This window comes from Entelurus aequoreus, linkage group LG22, assembly GCF_033978785.1.
Source record: "Entelurus aequoreus isolate RoL-2023_Sb linkage group LG22, RoL_Eaeq_v1.1, whole genome shotgun sequence".
NCBI classification, from domain to species: Eukaryota; Metazoa; Chordata; class Actinopteri; order Syngnathiformes; family Syngnathidae; genus Entelurus; species Entelurus aequoreus.
Genome location: NC_084752.1, coordinates 23,059,579 through 23,077,145, shown reverse-complemented (window position 1 = coordinate 23,077,145; position 17,567 = coordinate 23,059,579). Strand labels below are relative to the sequence as shown.

General features: G+C 37.6%; 1 protein-coding gene across 1 annotated transcript in view; it reads left to right on the top strand.

The window, feature by feature from the left end:
- Positions 1 to 17,567, top strand: part of wdr19 (WD repeat domain 19) — a 40,131-nt gene that overhangs the window by 19,668 nt on the left and 2,896 nt on the right. The window contains exons 26-35 of the mRNA XM_062032605.1: positions 2,004 to 2,128; positions 2,212 to 2,321; positions 5,122 to 5,268; positions 7,102 to 7,198; positions 7,280 to 7,404; positions 10,333 to 10,414; positions 10,494 to 10,644; positions 13,006 to 13,129; positions 13,199 to 13,275; positions 13,405 to 13,521. Coding sequence (XP_061888589.1) covers positions 2,004 to 2,128; positions 2,212 to 2,321; positions 5,122 to 5,268; positions 7,102 to 7,198; positions 7,280 to 7,404; positions 10,333 to 10,414; positions 10,494 to 10,644; positions 13,006 to 13,129; positions 13,199 to 13,275; positions 13,405 to 13,519 — 1,153 coding nt within the window. The 3' untranslated portion in view covers positions 13,520 to 13,521. The remainder of the gene's footprint in view (positions 1 to 2,003; positions 2,129 to 2,211; positions 2,322 to 5,121; positions 5,269 to 7,101; positions 7,199 to 7,279; positions 7,405 to 10,332; positions 10,415 to 10,493; positions 10,645 to 13,005; positions 13,130 to 13,198; positions 13,276 to 13,404; positions 13,522 to 17,567) is intronic.

Below are 17,567 nucleotides of genomic sequence, written 5' to 3'. Positions count from 1 at the left end.
CGCTTTACATTGTGAAACCCAATATCTAAGTTACATTTAAACCAGTGTGGGTGGCACTGGGAGCAGGTGGGTAAAGTGTCTTGCCCAAGGACACGACGGCAGTGACTAGGATGGCGGAAGCGGGGATCGAACCTGCAACCCTCAAGTTGCTGGCACGGCCGCTCTACCAACCGAGCTATACCGCCCCCATTATATTGTAAAAGTGTGGTCAAACTAACACACAAAAACCTTTTTGAAACTTACTGTGTGTCAGGGGTTCTTAACCTTTTTGACCTTGGGGCCCAACTTTTTCACTAGAAAGGGGCAAGGGGCCCTCTCAAATATCAACACTGAATTACCGGTAGTAATCTTACTCTTGATTTTAATCATATTCAACAGTTATATCTAACCAACTTACAGTTTATAACCGTGTCAAATTATATGAAATCATGTGTGTTTTTATTTGTTTGACACATAAACATTAGACTTGGGTCAGGCTCATTCGAAAAACAAGTACTAACTAAATACCACAAAACAAGAGACTCATAAATAACTGACAAAAAATAATTTACATACAATTATGTTGTGCTAAAATAAAAAACTAAAATAATAATTCTTAACTTAACTGTCAATAATATTGAAGTGCAAATGAAAATACAGCTTCACCACTTTAGTAATAATTTTTGCGCTTAATAAACTTCTCTATGACTTAGGCTACAGACTTCTTCTGTTTGTTTGATATTGTCATTACTGCCACATGTGGTGGAAAAGTGTATTACAACTGAGTACGGCTGCGGCGCACACAAACTACACCTGAGAAACAGATATTTTTTGGCAGTCCTCCAGGGGGAAACCGCGGCCCAACAATGGGCCCGCCGGCCCTTTAGTTAAAAAACACTGCTCTACAGCCTCTTTCCAAAAAAATTGAATATCATGGAAAAGTGTATTTATTTCCATAATTCCATTCAAAACGTTAAACTTCCATAGATTATAGATTCAGGGCCCACAACCTAAACAATTTTAAGTATTCAGTTGTTTATTTGTAGATAATTTGGGCCTCAAGCTCACAAAACCCATGAAAACAGGATTTCAAAGTATATTAATACTGTGAAGAAATCAGCCCAAATTTTACAGGACATAAATGTTTTAAACCGAGTGTCACACACTACTCATCTACTAAACTCAAAGCACCTGCACAGGGTTTCCCAGGTGTTATTAAATTACCTTCACTTTGGTTCAATTGTCTCAGTTAGGATCAATGTGGGGAAGACCATCATTGATACCCTCCATAAAATGTAAGCCACAAAAGTTCATAGCTAAGGAGGCTGACTGTTCACAGAGCGCTGTGTCCAAGCATATCAATGGAAAGTCTAGTGGAAGGGCAAAATGTGTCAGGAGAAGATGCACCAGCAGAAGAGCTGACAGTGGGTTTCTGCGGACTTTCAAACAGAGAAGATTCATGAATCTGGCAGAGATCCAGAAAGAGTGGAATGAGGCGGGAATCACAGCTTCAAAAACCACCACATTCAGACCATATATTGATTGATTTGATGTGATCCCAATTTTTTTTTCTGCAAAAACTGAGAATAGTGATTTCTTTACATTATTCTCATTTTTTGAAATCCTGTTTTTGTGTGTTTTATCAGCTGGAAGCCCAAATTATGTACAAATAAACAACTAAATACTTGAAATCGTTTAAGTTGTGGGCCGTGAATCTATAATCTATGAAATTGTAACGTTTTGAATGGAATTATGGAAATAAATACGCCTTTCCTTGATACAAAATTTTTTTGGAAAGGGTCTGTACATGACAGCCTAACTCGTATCTTATTTTTATAAAACTGTGCTATTTATTGTAATAGAAATGTTCAAATTATTTTGAAGATGCAGGAAATAGAAAAAAAAACTTGTGTTGAACATCAAGTCTCCAAATGTATTTTCACCCAAAATACTTTGAACATAATGATTTTCAATCTTTCCCTCGGCTCTTTTTTTACGCAAAGGCCCTTCTGATTTGTTTGCAGGTTCTTCCTGTCACTTAGTGATTACGGCTCTGCCATCCACTTCCTGGTTCTCTCTCAGTGCAACGATGAAGCCTTCCAGCTAGCCCAGCAGCACAGACAGATGGAAGTCTATGCTGACATCATCGGTCTGTGAACGTCAGCACACTGTGACTGAGTCGGACTGTAGCTGAGCAATGAAACATGACTGCTGCGGTGTGTGTTTTGTCAGGTTCTGATGCAACGCTACAAGACTATCAGAGCATCGCACTCTACTTTGAGGCGGAAAAAAAACACCTGCAGGCTGGCAAATTCTTTCAGAAGTGTGGGCAGTACAGCAGAGTAAGATCATGTGACCATCCTTTGATTTCCAGTAAAGCAAGTAGGTTAATGTGCATACTGCAAAGCCTGCAACAGGGTTTAAAACACAAAGGAAGAAACACGTATAATTACCGTATTTTTCGGACTATAAGTCGCTCCGGAGTATAACTCGCACCGGTCGAAAATGCATAATAAAGAAGGAAAAAAACATATATAAGTCGCACTGGAGTATAAGTCGCATTTTTTGGAGAAATGTATTTGATAAAACCCAACACCAAGAATAGACATTTGAAAGGCAATTTAAAATAAATTAAGAATAGTGAACAACAGGGTGAATAAGTGTACGTTATATGAGGCATAAATAACCAACTGAGAACGTGCCTGGTATGTTAACGTAACATATTATGGTAAGAGTCATTCAAATAACTATAACATATAGAACATGCTATACGTTCTATATATCGATCTGTCACTCTTAATCGCTAAATCCGATGAAATCTTATATGTCTAGTTTCTTACGTGAATGAGCTAAATAATATTATTTGATATTTTACGGTAATGTGTTAATAATTTCACAGATAAGTCGCTCCTGAGTATAAGTCGCACCCCCGGCCAAACTATGAAAAAAACTGCGACCTATAGTTCGAAAAATACGGTATTTAGAATTGAGCTGGAACAATTTTCCTTGAGTCTTCATTTTACAACATGTGTACATCCAACTTTGCTGTGAATAATTCGGAGAAGTCGTAGCAATGTATGCCAATGGGGTTGCAGAAAAAATGATTCACATCTTACTCATCTTATCCATCTCCGTCCTTACTTGCTGCACGTATACATCACACAGCAGCCAAAAGCAAAGCTTTCGTAACCTGTAACTTGCTTAAAACATGTTTTATTAGGGCTGTCTTCGACTAAAGATTTTTATAGTTGAATCTGGTTCATTAGTTCAGGGTTTCTTAGCCTTTTTGACCTCAGGGCCCAACTTTTCCACTACCACTACATAGTGGCACGGGACCCAATTAAATATTAACACTGAATTAATAATCTTACTCTTCATTTTATTGGTTTTCAATAAATATATCTAACATACTTACAGTTTCCAACATTGTCAAAGATATACAGTAGATTACTGATGAAAAATAAATGTACATAAAATAAATACACTAAATTAATAATAGGAATAATAAATATGTTTCTAAAGTAAACTGTCAATAAAATTAAAGTGCAAATCAAAATACAGCTCCACCATTTTAGTCAGATTTTTTGTGCTTAAGAAATTTATCAATGGCTTTAGCCCCAGACTTCTTCTGTTTCTTTAATATTGTCATTACTACTCCCAAGTGGTGAAAAAGTGTATTACTGAGTACCGCCCATACAAATGGTAAATGGTAAATGGGTTATACTTACCGGTATATAGCGCTTTTCTACCTTCAAGGTACTCAAAGTGCTTTGACACTATTTCCACATTCACCCATTCACACACACATTCACACACTGATGGCGGGAGCTGCCATGCAAGGCGCTAACCACGACCCATCAGGAATACAAACCATAGCTGAGAAACAGATATTTTTTGACGGCCCAACAATAGGCCATGGCCCTATAGTTTAGAAACACTTCATTAGATCAATCATAGACGATCAGTCAAATCTATGGTATTTTTAGGAGAAACAAACAGATGGTGATACTGTATGTAGACTGGTCACTAAGTGTCAGTAACGTAACCCAGATGTGCTCTAGCACTTAGTTGTATATGTGAATATTTCAAAGTTAATTAAAGGTGCTTATGAGAGTCTTTCATTAAAGTGAAATCTCATTTGCAACTTTTTCCACCTCCCAAAAAAAGGGAAAACTAGAGTTTGTGAGGTCGCTGGTTTTGATGCAGGACCAAGAGGACATTGAACGTGACTAAATAGAGGAAGTAAGTCGTAACAAAGTTTCTGTTTGGAACCTGCGGAAGAACCATTACCTTTTTCAGAAGAGAGCTATACCTCTGGGGTGTGGCGTCCAATTTCCAGCGAGTTTTTTGGCATCAACGGTATGATTCGGCCGGCCAGAGGTACGCGATGGCACGTCGAGCTTCGTGTCTGACTGCGTAGCGTCCTGACAAGCCTCAATCCTATCCACCATGTAGAAACATAATCCCAGCACTATTTTTTAAATATTCTTGTGTATAGACAAATATTTTTTATGTAATAGGAGATGTAAGAGGCCAAAACACGCCAGCGGATTTTAGAGACGTGACGTCACACCAGAAAGCAGCATTTTCTCAGAGAAAGGCTGATATGACAGCTGAAACTCGGATTTATTTCTCATTCACTAAAAACTATTCGTCTGTACACAAGAAAAAAAAAATTAATAATTGAAAAATACATTATGAATGCAAAGAATGTATCCCTCCAACACATCTTAGGTATGCGGGGGCTTTAGCAGGTATTAACTCGCCTCCCTCCCACAGAAGTGGAAAAGGAAGGTTTAATATCAGCCGATGCCGTGGATCGGTTGGTAAAGCGCTTGGTAGAGCGGCCAGCAACCTGAGGGTTCCTGGTTGGATCCCGGCTTCTACCATAGTCACGACCGTTGTGTCCTTGAGCAGGACACTTCACCCTTGCTCCTGATGGGTCGTGGTTAGGGCCTTGCAAGGATCGGAATAGAACTCAATCGTGAGTCGTTGTAAGATTCACATTTCGGTACACTTATAATATTTGAGACACAGTTTGGACATCACTGACTCTGAAAAATGACAATCCTGCATTATCTCTTCATTACATGTTAATTATGTACATCCACACTAGTTTAAACCATTTGGTTTCTGCCTCAGGCCCTGAAGCACTTCCTAAAGTGCCCCAATACAGAGGACAGCCTGGCTTTGGACATGGCCATTGAGACGGTGGGCCTAGCTAAAGAGACCTCCCTGACCAATCTACTGATAGAATACCTGATGGGGGAGAGTGATGGCATCCCAAAGGTGATTAAAACTATTCACGTTTCCTTTGTACATTTTATTGTGACAGTTTTTGCACAAACCCTTTTTGCACAAATCCCTCCAAGATATTCCGCAGGCTTTTTTTCAGACTGTTGCGGCCTTGAATATTTAAATTTGTGGCAGCTTTTTCAGAAAATTGCGGCAAAAGTTGCAATGGTGTGAGACTTTTTTTTCAATAACATGAAATCAACTTGTGATTTTATGAATTTGTTATCAATGTTTAAGTCTTCCTTGTAACTTTTACCTCATAAAGCACAGGATTGCAACAAAAATTGGAAAACAAATACTGTAATGATATTTTTCATTTTATACTGCACAGAGTTAAAAATAGACACTAGATGGAAGTAAAATATTAATATCAAATTTATGTACAGATTTTATTAATTATAATTAATAATGATAATTATAATTACAGAAAAAAACACCACCAACGTCATAGTTATGTCTTGTGGACATAAGGAAGACGAGGGAGCTGTCTGCTCTCTCGTCCACAGGTTGCCGACTTTCTCCATTTTTTTGTTACGTTTAAAAGTGTTGGTCGATTTTTTTTAACCAACATTCTATTTATTATCTTCTTTAACAGCAAATACAACTCGTACCAACCTGTGTCGAGTAAGAGAGAAAAAAAAAATTAAAACTCACACATCAACAACAAACACAAATAATGGTGAGGGGTCAGGTCTGTTGGAATCCCACTCAGTCATTGTCCATTTTACATATAAACGAGATTACACACAAAAAGGGAGAAGGCATGGACTAAAGTAAAATCAACAACTATTAATACCCACTTGAAGTTATTACAATATTACTGGCTAATGAGAACATACATTACTCCAGAAAAGCTCCAGAAATATGATCAATATATACCTGATACTTGTATAAAGTTTGAGGAAGAAAATGGTACATTGTTCCATTGCATTTGGCTGTGTGAAGAAATACAAAAATGTTTGCAAGAAGTACACCAATGCATCAAATATATTTTTACAAATTCAACTGCCATTGGTCTCACAGTTATTTATGTTAGATTTGTACCCATAAAATATAAAACTCAAAAAGAATCAACAACATTTTTGTGGGCTTAAGTACCAGTACATAATATTGACCAACAAAGTATGGAAAAACATTAAAAGACCAGCAATCAGCAGATCATTGTCCAAAATATCTACAACCCTTACTTTAGAGAAAAATACATACATGATACAATATCAACATCTTTTTCACCAAATCAGGGACCTTTTTATTTTGTATGTGTCTGAAAAAGTCTTGACAAATGTGTTGAAAAAGTCTTGACAAATGTGTTGAAATCCACTGGGGAGCCTTTTGCAGTAGATAATTCTCAAAAAGGTATGGTTACTCGTCTATTTTCTTAGTCTTCTTTTCTCTACTCTTCCAGCCTTTCCAGATACGTTTATGTACTTCCATCCACCAGACATTTGTATAATTTGGAAATTTAGCCCTTTGCTGAAACATTCTGATTACGTTCTCAATGGTAGACGTAGAAGGGATGCATATTGTTTGGTTTTGTTGTATTCTAATAACATATCTTAGTTGAATATATTTTAAAAAGTGATTTTGGAGTATATTATATATTTTTTGTATTTCTTCAAACAACACATATTCCCTATTGTCTGTCATAGAGATCGCCAATTGTCGACAGACCCTTTGTTGTCCAATATTTAAACCCCCTATCTGCTCTTCCTGGGGTTAATCAGTCATTTCTCCACATTTGACTGAAAACAGAGTTGTTTTTGTTTTTTTTGAAAATACGGTTTTAATGGTGATCTGACTTCGCAAGGTTCTTGACTTTTATTACAGGATGCAAAGTACCTTTTCCGTCTCTACATGGCACTGCAGCAGTATAGAGAAGCTGGCCGCACAGCCATCATCATTGCCAGAGAAGAGCAGAATGCCGGTATAAACACTTTCCCAAAACTGACTCCAACAGGGTAAAAAATGTGACACAAGTAGTGATTGTCTGCTACATCTTATCCAGGCAACTACCGTAGCTCCCACAATGTGCTGTTCAGCATGTACACACAGCTTCAGGCCCACAACATAAAGATTCCTGCAGAAATGGCCACAAACCTAATGATCCTGCACTCATACCTGCTTGGAAAGGTTAGTACATATAGAGCAAATACCTTCTAGATGCATGAATTTATGCAAATGAATGTAAATGTCGGCCATCAAAAACGTAAAAAGATATTTGCCGTTATTGTAAACTTTTTTTTTTGCCTGATAACTTCAACTTTAAACTCCAATTTAACAATAGTAAACCAATTTGATTTTGGATTAAAAAAAAACAATTGAAAGTGGATTTCCCCATAAGGGTTTTAAAAAGTATAATACAAGTAATAGGTTAGAAATAAATCTCTGGTAAAAGAAGGCATAAATACAGTACATGAGGGAAAGCTTTATAAATGTGTAATATGTAGATAATATTTTTTTAAATTATGAATTGCAATTCCCTCAAAAGTTATGTTCGAATGTTGACAATTGCTGTTGCTGAGCCGAAATGTCTGTACAGTCGTCTCTCACCACATCACGCTTTAAATATTGCAGCTTCACTACATTCACTATTCACCAGATTTTTGGGGATATTTTTAAAACATATTCTAAAATTTTTGTCCTGAATTAAGCATTTTCAAGCATAAAAAGGACTTACCGGTAATATAACATTTTGAAAACATTCAAAAATATTAATACTCGGTGTATCCGCTGGGTCTTAAAAAGTCTTTAATCTAACAATTTGAATTTAAGGCCTTAAAATGTCTAAAATGCTTCTAAAATCTAATAAAAGGTCTTAAATATGATTTTGAAAGGTCTTAAAAACTATTATTTAACCTTACTTTTATTAAAAACATGCATAAACTTCAGTCTTGCTTTTAAATGTTTCGATTTTTGAGGACGCTATAACGTAACTACAAAAACGGAACTAAAGTAGGCTACCTGTGCTGCCCGGTTAAAATTTATCGTGCATTAGATATGTAAGTGCAAGTTCAATGATTTATGTTTCCAGAACGATCAGTTGCATGCTTGAAGCCGGTGGATGGAAACGTATAAAATGTTCAGGACCCGGATGTGGAGCCGTTGAGGAGGGAAGCCTTTGTAAACATTGCGGTGAAAGCGAATGGAATGATAATGTAAAAGTCAAAAATCCAGGATAAGTCCGTGTCAAAAGATGCTGAAATGCCACAAACATTCGGAACAGGATCCACAAGTCTGACACCCACAAAAACACTGCAAAAGTTTACTATTAAGCTTTAGCAGAGATGCTAACAGTCCCTTTTACAGACAATATATTGTTGTGCTTTTCTCTACCATTGCTAACGTTCTGGTTGTTGTTACATGAAAACAATTGATATGAAGCACACTGCCTCTTTTGCAAGAAAACAGTTTTATGGCAAATCTGAAAAATGGCTTTAATGATGTTTGCTAATATTTTTTAATTAGTTTACAATAGTGAGGCTTCTGGTGTATTTACTTAGTTTTACAATTTTGTTTTCCAATATGAAAGAGCAGTGAATTAATTAATATACTTACAATTAATTCTGGCCCTCTGATTTTATTTTATGTCTTTGTACTTTTTTGTCCATATGAATGTGAAATGGTCTTAAACTATTGTATTTATTATGGTCTTAAAAAGCCCTACATTTGACTTGTTTAAACCTGCAGAGACCCTGAACACTACAGTTTTATTGGTCACTAGATGAGACTAAACCAATCAGAGCGCTCTGTTTAGTATCAAGGCAGCATTATTGCATTTGTGCCCTATGTATTGCTGTTAATTGGTTCTGGACATGATCGTGATAAATTAATTACCGCAAATTAGGAATTATTCATTATAAACCAAATTTTTTATAGCAACCGCATAAAAACTGTTTACAACCTTCTGAATATGTCTTAATATGTCCCTTGTGACATGAAATAACAGTGTTTAATTACCTTTACACCTTTTTAATCCAATATAGTAATGCTGGTTGAGGCTGAGCCAATCAGTGGTCACAATACTGAACAGTGTGCTCTTATTTGGTTTGGTGTCCTTTGCAATGTGGTAAATCAGCAATATTTGAAGCACTAAGTGGCTAGGGATGACTATATAATGGATGAAAAGAGTGTAAAGGTAACTAATGGGTGTTATTTCATGTCTGGAAGGCTCCTGTAATGTTGAAAAACATATTCAGAAGGTCTTGAACAATTTTTTTATTCTCTGGCTAGCTAAATATTTTATGTATGATTAATGATTTCTACTTTACGTGAATGTATTTATCTTGGTCATGTCCGGAACCAATTAAGAGCGGGATGGCATCATGGCTGCAAAATGTCATATCAATGCCGATTATAGAAATCCAACTCATAACAGAACACAGAATAAAGTCCATGATCACTCCTTTGTAGAAATGGTCCAATATTTCTGAAGAGCCAAGTGATTACTCTGCAAAAAGTAATAGATCACTTGCTCTAAATGGACTGCAGATTGTGATTGAGTTTAAAACAGTCAGTTGAGAACAGAACGCCTGCTTTCCCAACTGACTCCCTGAGATGGCAATGCCCCCTGGTGGTAAAAGGGACACACAATTCCCAACGTAAATACAATAGAGAACTTAATGTGACCACACATTACAGTGTGTCACAGTTACAACAACAAACACTTAAAACACTGATCAAGCATTTTAAACCACAATAATTACAATACAAATCCTGTAGGCACTGGTATGTGACTCGTCATAAGTCTGAACATTTACAGTTTTTCCCGCTTGGTGACTATGAATGGTTGTTGTGTGTGTATATATATGTGTCCTGTACCCCATGTACACAATGTCAGCTGTAGTCAGTTTATCCTGTTCATAACTCTGAACAGGATAAGCAGTGGATATGGGTGGACAATGGAGTCATTCAAACATCATATTCTTATATTGAAAGCAAAGGAATAAGATGTTTCCCAATGCACAAAAGTCATGCCTGTGAATGTACAGTTTGTCATTGTAATATTTTGTCAATCCTTTCCATTTTACGCCTAAATGTTATAAAATGTTTTCTTCACAGATCCATATCAAACGAAAAGACCACCTTAAAGGGGCACACATGCTCATTCGTGTCAGCAAAAATATCAGCAAGTTTCCTGCACGTGAGTACACATGCACAAAGTAGACAATAGCTTCTATTGGTAATTCCAGAGGTCTTACACATGTGTTGTATTTGTCCAGATGTGGTACCCATTCTGACATCGGCGGTCATTGAATGCCACCGGGCTGGGTTAAAGAACTCAGCTTTTGGCTTTGCGGCCATGCTGATGCGTCCCGAGTACCGAAACGAAATCCACCAGAATTACAGGAAGAAGATTGAGGCTATGGTTCGGTGAGTGACCAGCGTGAGTTCCTGATATAGACTAACATACTCTCACACTATACCAGATACTGATCTATCATTGTGTCTTTTTAACTGTGTTTTTAAGGGGACCTATAATAAAATGTGTCATTGCTGACTTATAAATGTTGTTGCAATGTTGGATAGTAATGTTAAACAATGCCAAGGCATCAAATCATAAGGTTCATGCATTTTGGCGTGAGCTTGGACACAGTTTTGGATTCCTTTGTTCGTGGGGTTTGCAGTCTTGCTACGTTATGACAACACAGTGAGGTAGATGTACTTATTCGGACATTAGGTAAAGCTATCAGCCAGATGGAGAACAGCTCTGTATGAGGCCAACACAAGATAAAGTAAGATAAATTATTATTTGAATATAATCTTGGCATGCGCATAATAACACTGATATGCAACATGCAGTGAAATAAATGCTGCTACAATGAGCTTTTTTATGCAGCTCCGTATCGATCGAAGGCGTGAATCTATGAAATGTTTACGAAGTTTAATTTTGACTGTGTCTGGAAAAAAATAGCGCTGATGTTTGTTTTCAAGATATATATTTAAACAGTTTACATTTTTTAAATAAAATACATTCTGATACTTTTGCAGAGGTTGGAGCGTGGTTTCATTTGTAATCTGGGAATGCCTCAACAGACAGACCGCAAAATTTACGCCAAAGCATATCTAATACATTTTACTTAGACCTGTGTTTGTTAACTATAGGACCGGGGCCCATTGTTTGTCTGCGAGCACCCTCTAGAGGCCCACTAAAAATATATATTTCTTAGGACTCCGTTGTATTACACCTTCTCACCACTTACGGCAGTAAAAGCATCCATCCATCCATATTCTACCACTTGTCCCTTTTGGGGTCGCGGGGGATGCTAGAGCCTATCTCAGCTGCATTCGGGCGGAAGGCGGGGTACACCCTGGACAAGTCGCCACCTCATCACAGGCAGTCATGACAATACCAAACAAACAAAAGAAGTCTGGATCTAAAGTCATAGAAAAGTTTTGTAAGCACAAAAATAATGAAGCTGTATTTTGTGAAGTGAAGTGAATTATATTTATGTAGCGCTTTTCTCTAGTGGCTCAAAACGCATTACATAGTGAAAGCCATTATCTTAGTTACATTTAAACCAGTGTGGGTGGCACTGCGAGCAGGTGGGTGAAGTATCTTGCCCAAGGACACAACGGCAGTGACTAGGATGGCTGAAGCGCAGATCAAACCTGGAATCCTCAAGTTGCTGGCATGGCCACTCTAGCAACTGAGCCACGCCTCCCCACACTTTTCAGTTGCAATTTTATTTTAGCGACAGTTTAGTTGAGAAACATATTTTTTAAATTATTTATTTATTTAATTTCTTTTAGCACTGCATCATTTGTTAGTACATTTATTTTTAATCAGTTATCTATGAGTCGCTTCTTATGCATTTAGTTAGTACTTATTTTTCTAATCAGCCTGACCCAAGTGTAAGGTTAATGTGTTATGTTGGTTTACATCAGGGAATGTCCTCGTGAGTTGTGAAGCCATTTGAGGCACTTGTGATTAAGGGCTATACAAATAAAATGTAAATGATTGATTGAATAAATAATACTCTTTGTGATTACCCATGGTTTCATATCATATGACAAGGTTGTTATCCTGGTAAACTCTAAGTAGGTTAGGTATAATTATTGAATATGATTAAAATTAAGAACAAGATGACTAATTCAGTGTTATTATTTGAGTGGGTGAAAAAGTTGGGTCCCTGATATAGACCACAACTAGGGATGGCGTGGCGAAGTTGGTAGAGTGGCCGTGTCAGCAATCGGAGGGTTGCTGGTTACTGGGGTTCAATCCCCACCTTCTACCATCCTAGTTACGTCCGTTGTGTCCTTGGGCAAGACACTTCACCCTTGCTCCTGATGGCTGCTGGTTAGCGCCTTGCATGGCAGCTCCCGCCATCAGTGTGTGAATGTGTGTGTGAATGGGTGAATGTGGAAATACTGTCAAAGCGCTTTGAGTACCTTGCAGGTAGAAAAGTGCTATACAAGTATAACCCATTTATTTAACTAAGGAAGTGTTTTATATGTTGAATAAAATCATCATAGGTCCCTTTTAAATCTTAAATAGGGCAAAACGGTGTTGAAGTTTTTTCACATGGTTGGAAAAGCTAAAAAAAAAGGTTTTCATTCATTATAATAATCTATATATGTTTGATTATATAAAAAAGATTAATGCACTACTCCATTTAAATGAGATTTAATCTGTGTATATATTAGAATTGACAAGAAAATCCAGATATCCAATGGGATACTTTCCAACAATGCATGTCCCGTTTCATACATACATGACTGTTATTTCCTCAGGCGTCCCGATATGTCAGAGCAGGAAGAGGAAACTACGCCGTGTCCATACTGTGGCTTCCAACTACCACAGAATGAACTGCTGTGTATCTCCTGCAAGAACAACCTGCCTTACTGCATTGCCACAGTAAGTTCACTTAACTGTAGGAAAATCCCCTCTCCGTGTTTTATGTCTGCTTTATCTTCACATTGTCAGGGTCGTCACATGCTGAAAGAAGACTGGTCCGTGTGTCCTCATTGTGAATTCCCAGCACTCTACTCACAGTTCATCTTGTAGGTGGCACACACGCTGTTGTTGTGGAACTACGTAGAGTTTGAGAACATTTGACAAGATTTCACTATGCTGTGTGACAGTGAATACCAAAAATCTACAGTATTTCAAAAAGGTCTTCTTGATTTTAGGTTGCTAGAGAGTGAGACAGTGTGTCCCATGTGCTCGGAGACCCTGACTGCCCAGCAGGTGAAGAAGATCACAGATTGTTCCAAATACCTGCAAACTGAAGAACTGGATCAGTGAAGGTGACTTAGAGTTGTACACATGTACATAGACTTTGTTCTTGTCATCCAGCAGAGTTTGCATGGAATTGAGAGTCTGTCAATAACATTCCAATAAAATTCCTACCACTGGAGGACGCCTTTAATTTTTTTGCTGCAGAGTCGCATATAAAGAGAGTATGGCCAAATAAAAAACAGGCGCGATGACTGTTACCAAGGATGTGATGTTAGTTTTTCTGACGAGATAAACATACTACAGCTCATAAACTTACAATAATATGTGCTTTTATTTTGTGAAAGTAGAATTTTGCGGCCGTATTTGACGCACTCTGCTGCTAAATTCCTGCAGTGTTTAGTGTCCAGCAGGCTTGTGGTATAAGAATACACTGTTCTGTGTGCTAAAGCTAGGTGCATTTTTTTTTCCAATTAGGACAGAGATGTGCAATCTTTTTCTACTAAAGATTCAAAGGGTGTAGTTGGGCCTCTGATATTTTTAATTTGTAAAAGGCAGTGGCGGGCCGTGTGTTTCCCACCCAGGCCTCCAGTGATATCCGACTTCAATGATTACCTCTCAAAATACCATAATTGATGTCACCACATGACCATTGCTGGAGAAATACTATACAGGAACACATTTAAACCCTACTGGGCATTGACTCACATCAACAGTATACAAAACGGGTAATTTTCTGGCGCATTTAAAAATCAATTAAAACGAATGAGTAATCAAAACATATACCGTAAATTTCTCTGCTTGGCTTATGCAACTTCCGGTCAATCAAGTTTGATTCAGAGTACACACTTCTCAAAGATATATTAACTGCCCTGACCACATGATGGCGACAAATACACATGTAACAATGTTAATTAAATGACAAGCATGACACACTTTAACAAGAGTTTACAACTTCTAGTTGTAACAGAACAGCTACTGTCAACAACTTGTGATCTGACTGGCTATCGCAACTGTCTCTCAACTGTATGTGTTCTCAAATTCATCCGCTAACGGTCCTGATGAGTATCCAATCACAGGACGCGTAAATGTCACGTTCAATGTGAGGCCAGCTAGAAGGCCTTACTGACAACAACTCGTGATCTGATTGGCTGTCGCAACTGTCTATCAACTGTATGTGCCGGTTCACTTACAGTGCACGGACGCCCGCATTGTTGATTCTGAAGGCATCTGGCAGATTTGGTACAGCATGGCAACATAAGCTAGCTGAATTCTGATTGGAAACAAACTAAAACTAAAAACAAAAGCACTGGAAGGAGCATAATATGACATGAAGAGAATATGAATACTTTTAGATTTTTTGGGAAAGTAAATAAAAAAAGTATTTTATCTTTAATTATGATGATGATTTCTGGTTATGTTAGGCCAGCAGAGAAGGCCTTGCTGGCCCTGACGGCACACCACTGGTAAAAGGTTAAAAAACATATGTATTTAAAGGGGAACTGCACTTTTTAGGGGGAATTGTTCACAATCATCACGAGAGACTAAAAGACAAAAGGTGGTTTTTTTTTGGCAGTCTACCATGTAAAAATCGTCTTGTTCTAGGTGGCTAGCAATGCAGCTAATGGGAGCAATCAATTGTACCTCTAAATCCCTTTAAAAATGCATTCAAAAACCGTCAGCAATACTTCATTTATGTTCCGCCTGTGTGCAGCTGGGATAGGATCCAGCACCCGCCACTACCCCATAAGGGTCAATTGGTAGAAAATGAATGGACGTTCCATCCATCCATCCATCTTCTTCCGCTTGAATGGACGTTCCGTAACATGTATAAAAACCAAACTGTAGCGACGTTGTTATTGTAAGAGCGAACACTGAGGAACTATTTTTCTAGCGTAGTAACACATCGCCATGGTACGGTATTAGCCGTAAAAGCTAAGTTAAGAGATAAGTTAGCTTCTACGTCAGCACAAAATGCGTTTTAGTTTGTAATGCACAACAATCAATCAATCACGATACGACACCAATTTTTACTGATTGAAAAACATGAACAATCATATTACAGTATCTGTAAAGTATTAGCCCACATTTCATGATTTGTTTGTACACAGCTGCGCTAGCCAGACAGCGTATGTACTGTAGTTGTACTAACACGCATGGCGTGCTGCGTGTATCATGATCGATATTAAAGTGACTCACTCAATGGACAGTTGTTTTTCGGACTATAAGTCGCAGTTTTTTTCATAGTTTGGCCGGGGGTGCGACTTATGCTCAGAAGCGACTTATGTGTGAAATTATTAACACATTACCGTAAAATATCAAATACTATTATTTAGCTCATTCACGTAAGAGACTAGACGTATAAGATTTTATCGGATTTAGCAATTAGGAGTGACAGATTGTTTGGTAAACGTATAGCATGTTCTATATGTTATAGTTATTTGAATGACTCTTACCATAATATGTTACATTAACATACCAGGCACGTTCTCAGTTGGTTATTTATGCGTCATATAACGTACACTTATTCAGCCTGTTGTTCACTATTCTTTGTTTATTTTAAATTGCCTTTCAAATGTCTATTCTTGGTGTTGGGTTTTATCAAATAAATTTCCCCAAAAAATGCGACTTATATATGTTTTTTTCCCTTTTTATTATGCATTTTCGACCGGTGCGACTTATACTCCGGAGCGACTTATAGTCCGAAAAATACGGTAATTTTGGGTAAGCAATCCATTTATGTCGAAATTGCTTAAATCCAAGTTCCATAGAGTGGCGAGTGTGTGAAGTCCTTTATTATCCACACTGTCAATGATGCAAAAAACAAAAACTACGGTGCAAATAGAAAAAAAGGCACTGCAACAAAAGGCTCAGGCACAAAATCACAAAACACGATGAGCAGGCAAACAGGCGGGCTGAAGGGACGGGCAGGAAGGCGATTCGTGTCTGTCGGCAATAACAGTCCCCGACAACCCGGATTAATTACAGGGTTACACTGTTATTTACGGGTCATTATTTTGTATTTGCATCGTATTTGCGTTGCCTCACTCGATAAACACCACATATATTTGTATTTGATTGATCTTTTATTGCTAGGTTTACAGCAACAACAGCACGGTGTCATTTCAGCGCGGCGGGTAACACCCCGGGAGCAGTCTATCCCAGTACTTTGTACCATCTGCAAATGCCATGGGGTTCATGTCACCATGAAAGACATCAACATCGAGTTAAAAAACAAAGGAGACTGCTACCGAGCTATTATTCGCCGTCGTGCTGCTGAAAAGTGAAAAGGAAAGAACGGAAATTACGTTCTCCGTGCATCGAGACGTTCTTCGGCTGCCAAGCCATGCACACGTCTGCGGAGGATTCCAAGTAGATTGAGATGTAACAAGAAATGTGCTTAGATTTGTGCGTGCAAACACTTTTAAAACATCAGAATTTTTACTTATGTACGCCATTTTCTGGATTTCATCGTACGTCCATATTTAGTATGAAAGCCACACAATTCTCTGTACATGAGGCCCCAGGTCAATGCATACATCAGTGCAAAGATGAGCAAAGAAATTTCACTTCAAAATACACTCAGACTGGACTAAATAAAAACCTGTTACCAAGTTTTGAGCAAAAAATGATGTGCATTCAAGAAAAATATTTAAAAAAAAAAAAGGTTCCTTGATGTTATGACAATACAATTGCATTTGTGTCCAAATATTGGGATCTTTGTGAATTTGAATTATGCAAGCCAATAATAACCTGTGATTAATCCAAATTGAAAAGTGTGATTAATCTGATTTAAAGAATAATCACTTCACAGCACTAATGTCAAATTCTAGTTTGAATGCATGCTTTTGGCATAACAATACACTGTTTAGTTCAATGTGCCAAAGCTAGGTGCATTTTTTTCAATTAGAGATGTGCAAACTTATTCCACCAAAAAACTAAAAGGGTGAAGTCGGGCCACTTTGACATTATTTTAAAAAAGGCAAAAAAACATGGATTTGTGTTATTAGTATAATCATTTTAGCTTTTTAACTTTACATTGCACCTTTTTGCTCCATTGTATTTCTACAATATGCAGTGTAGTAAAAAATAAGACTGCATTCTGTAAATAGCTTGC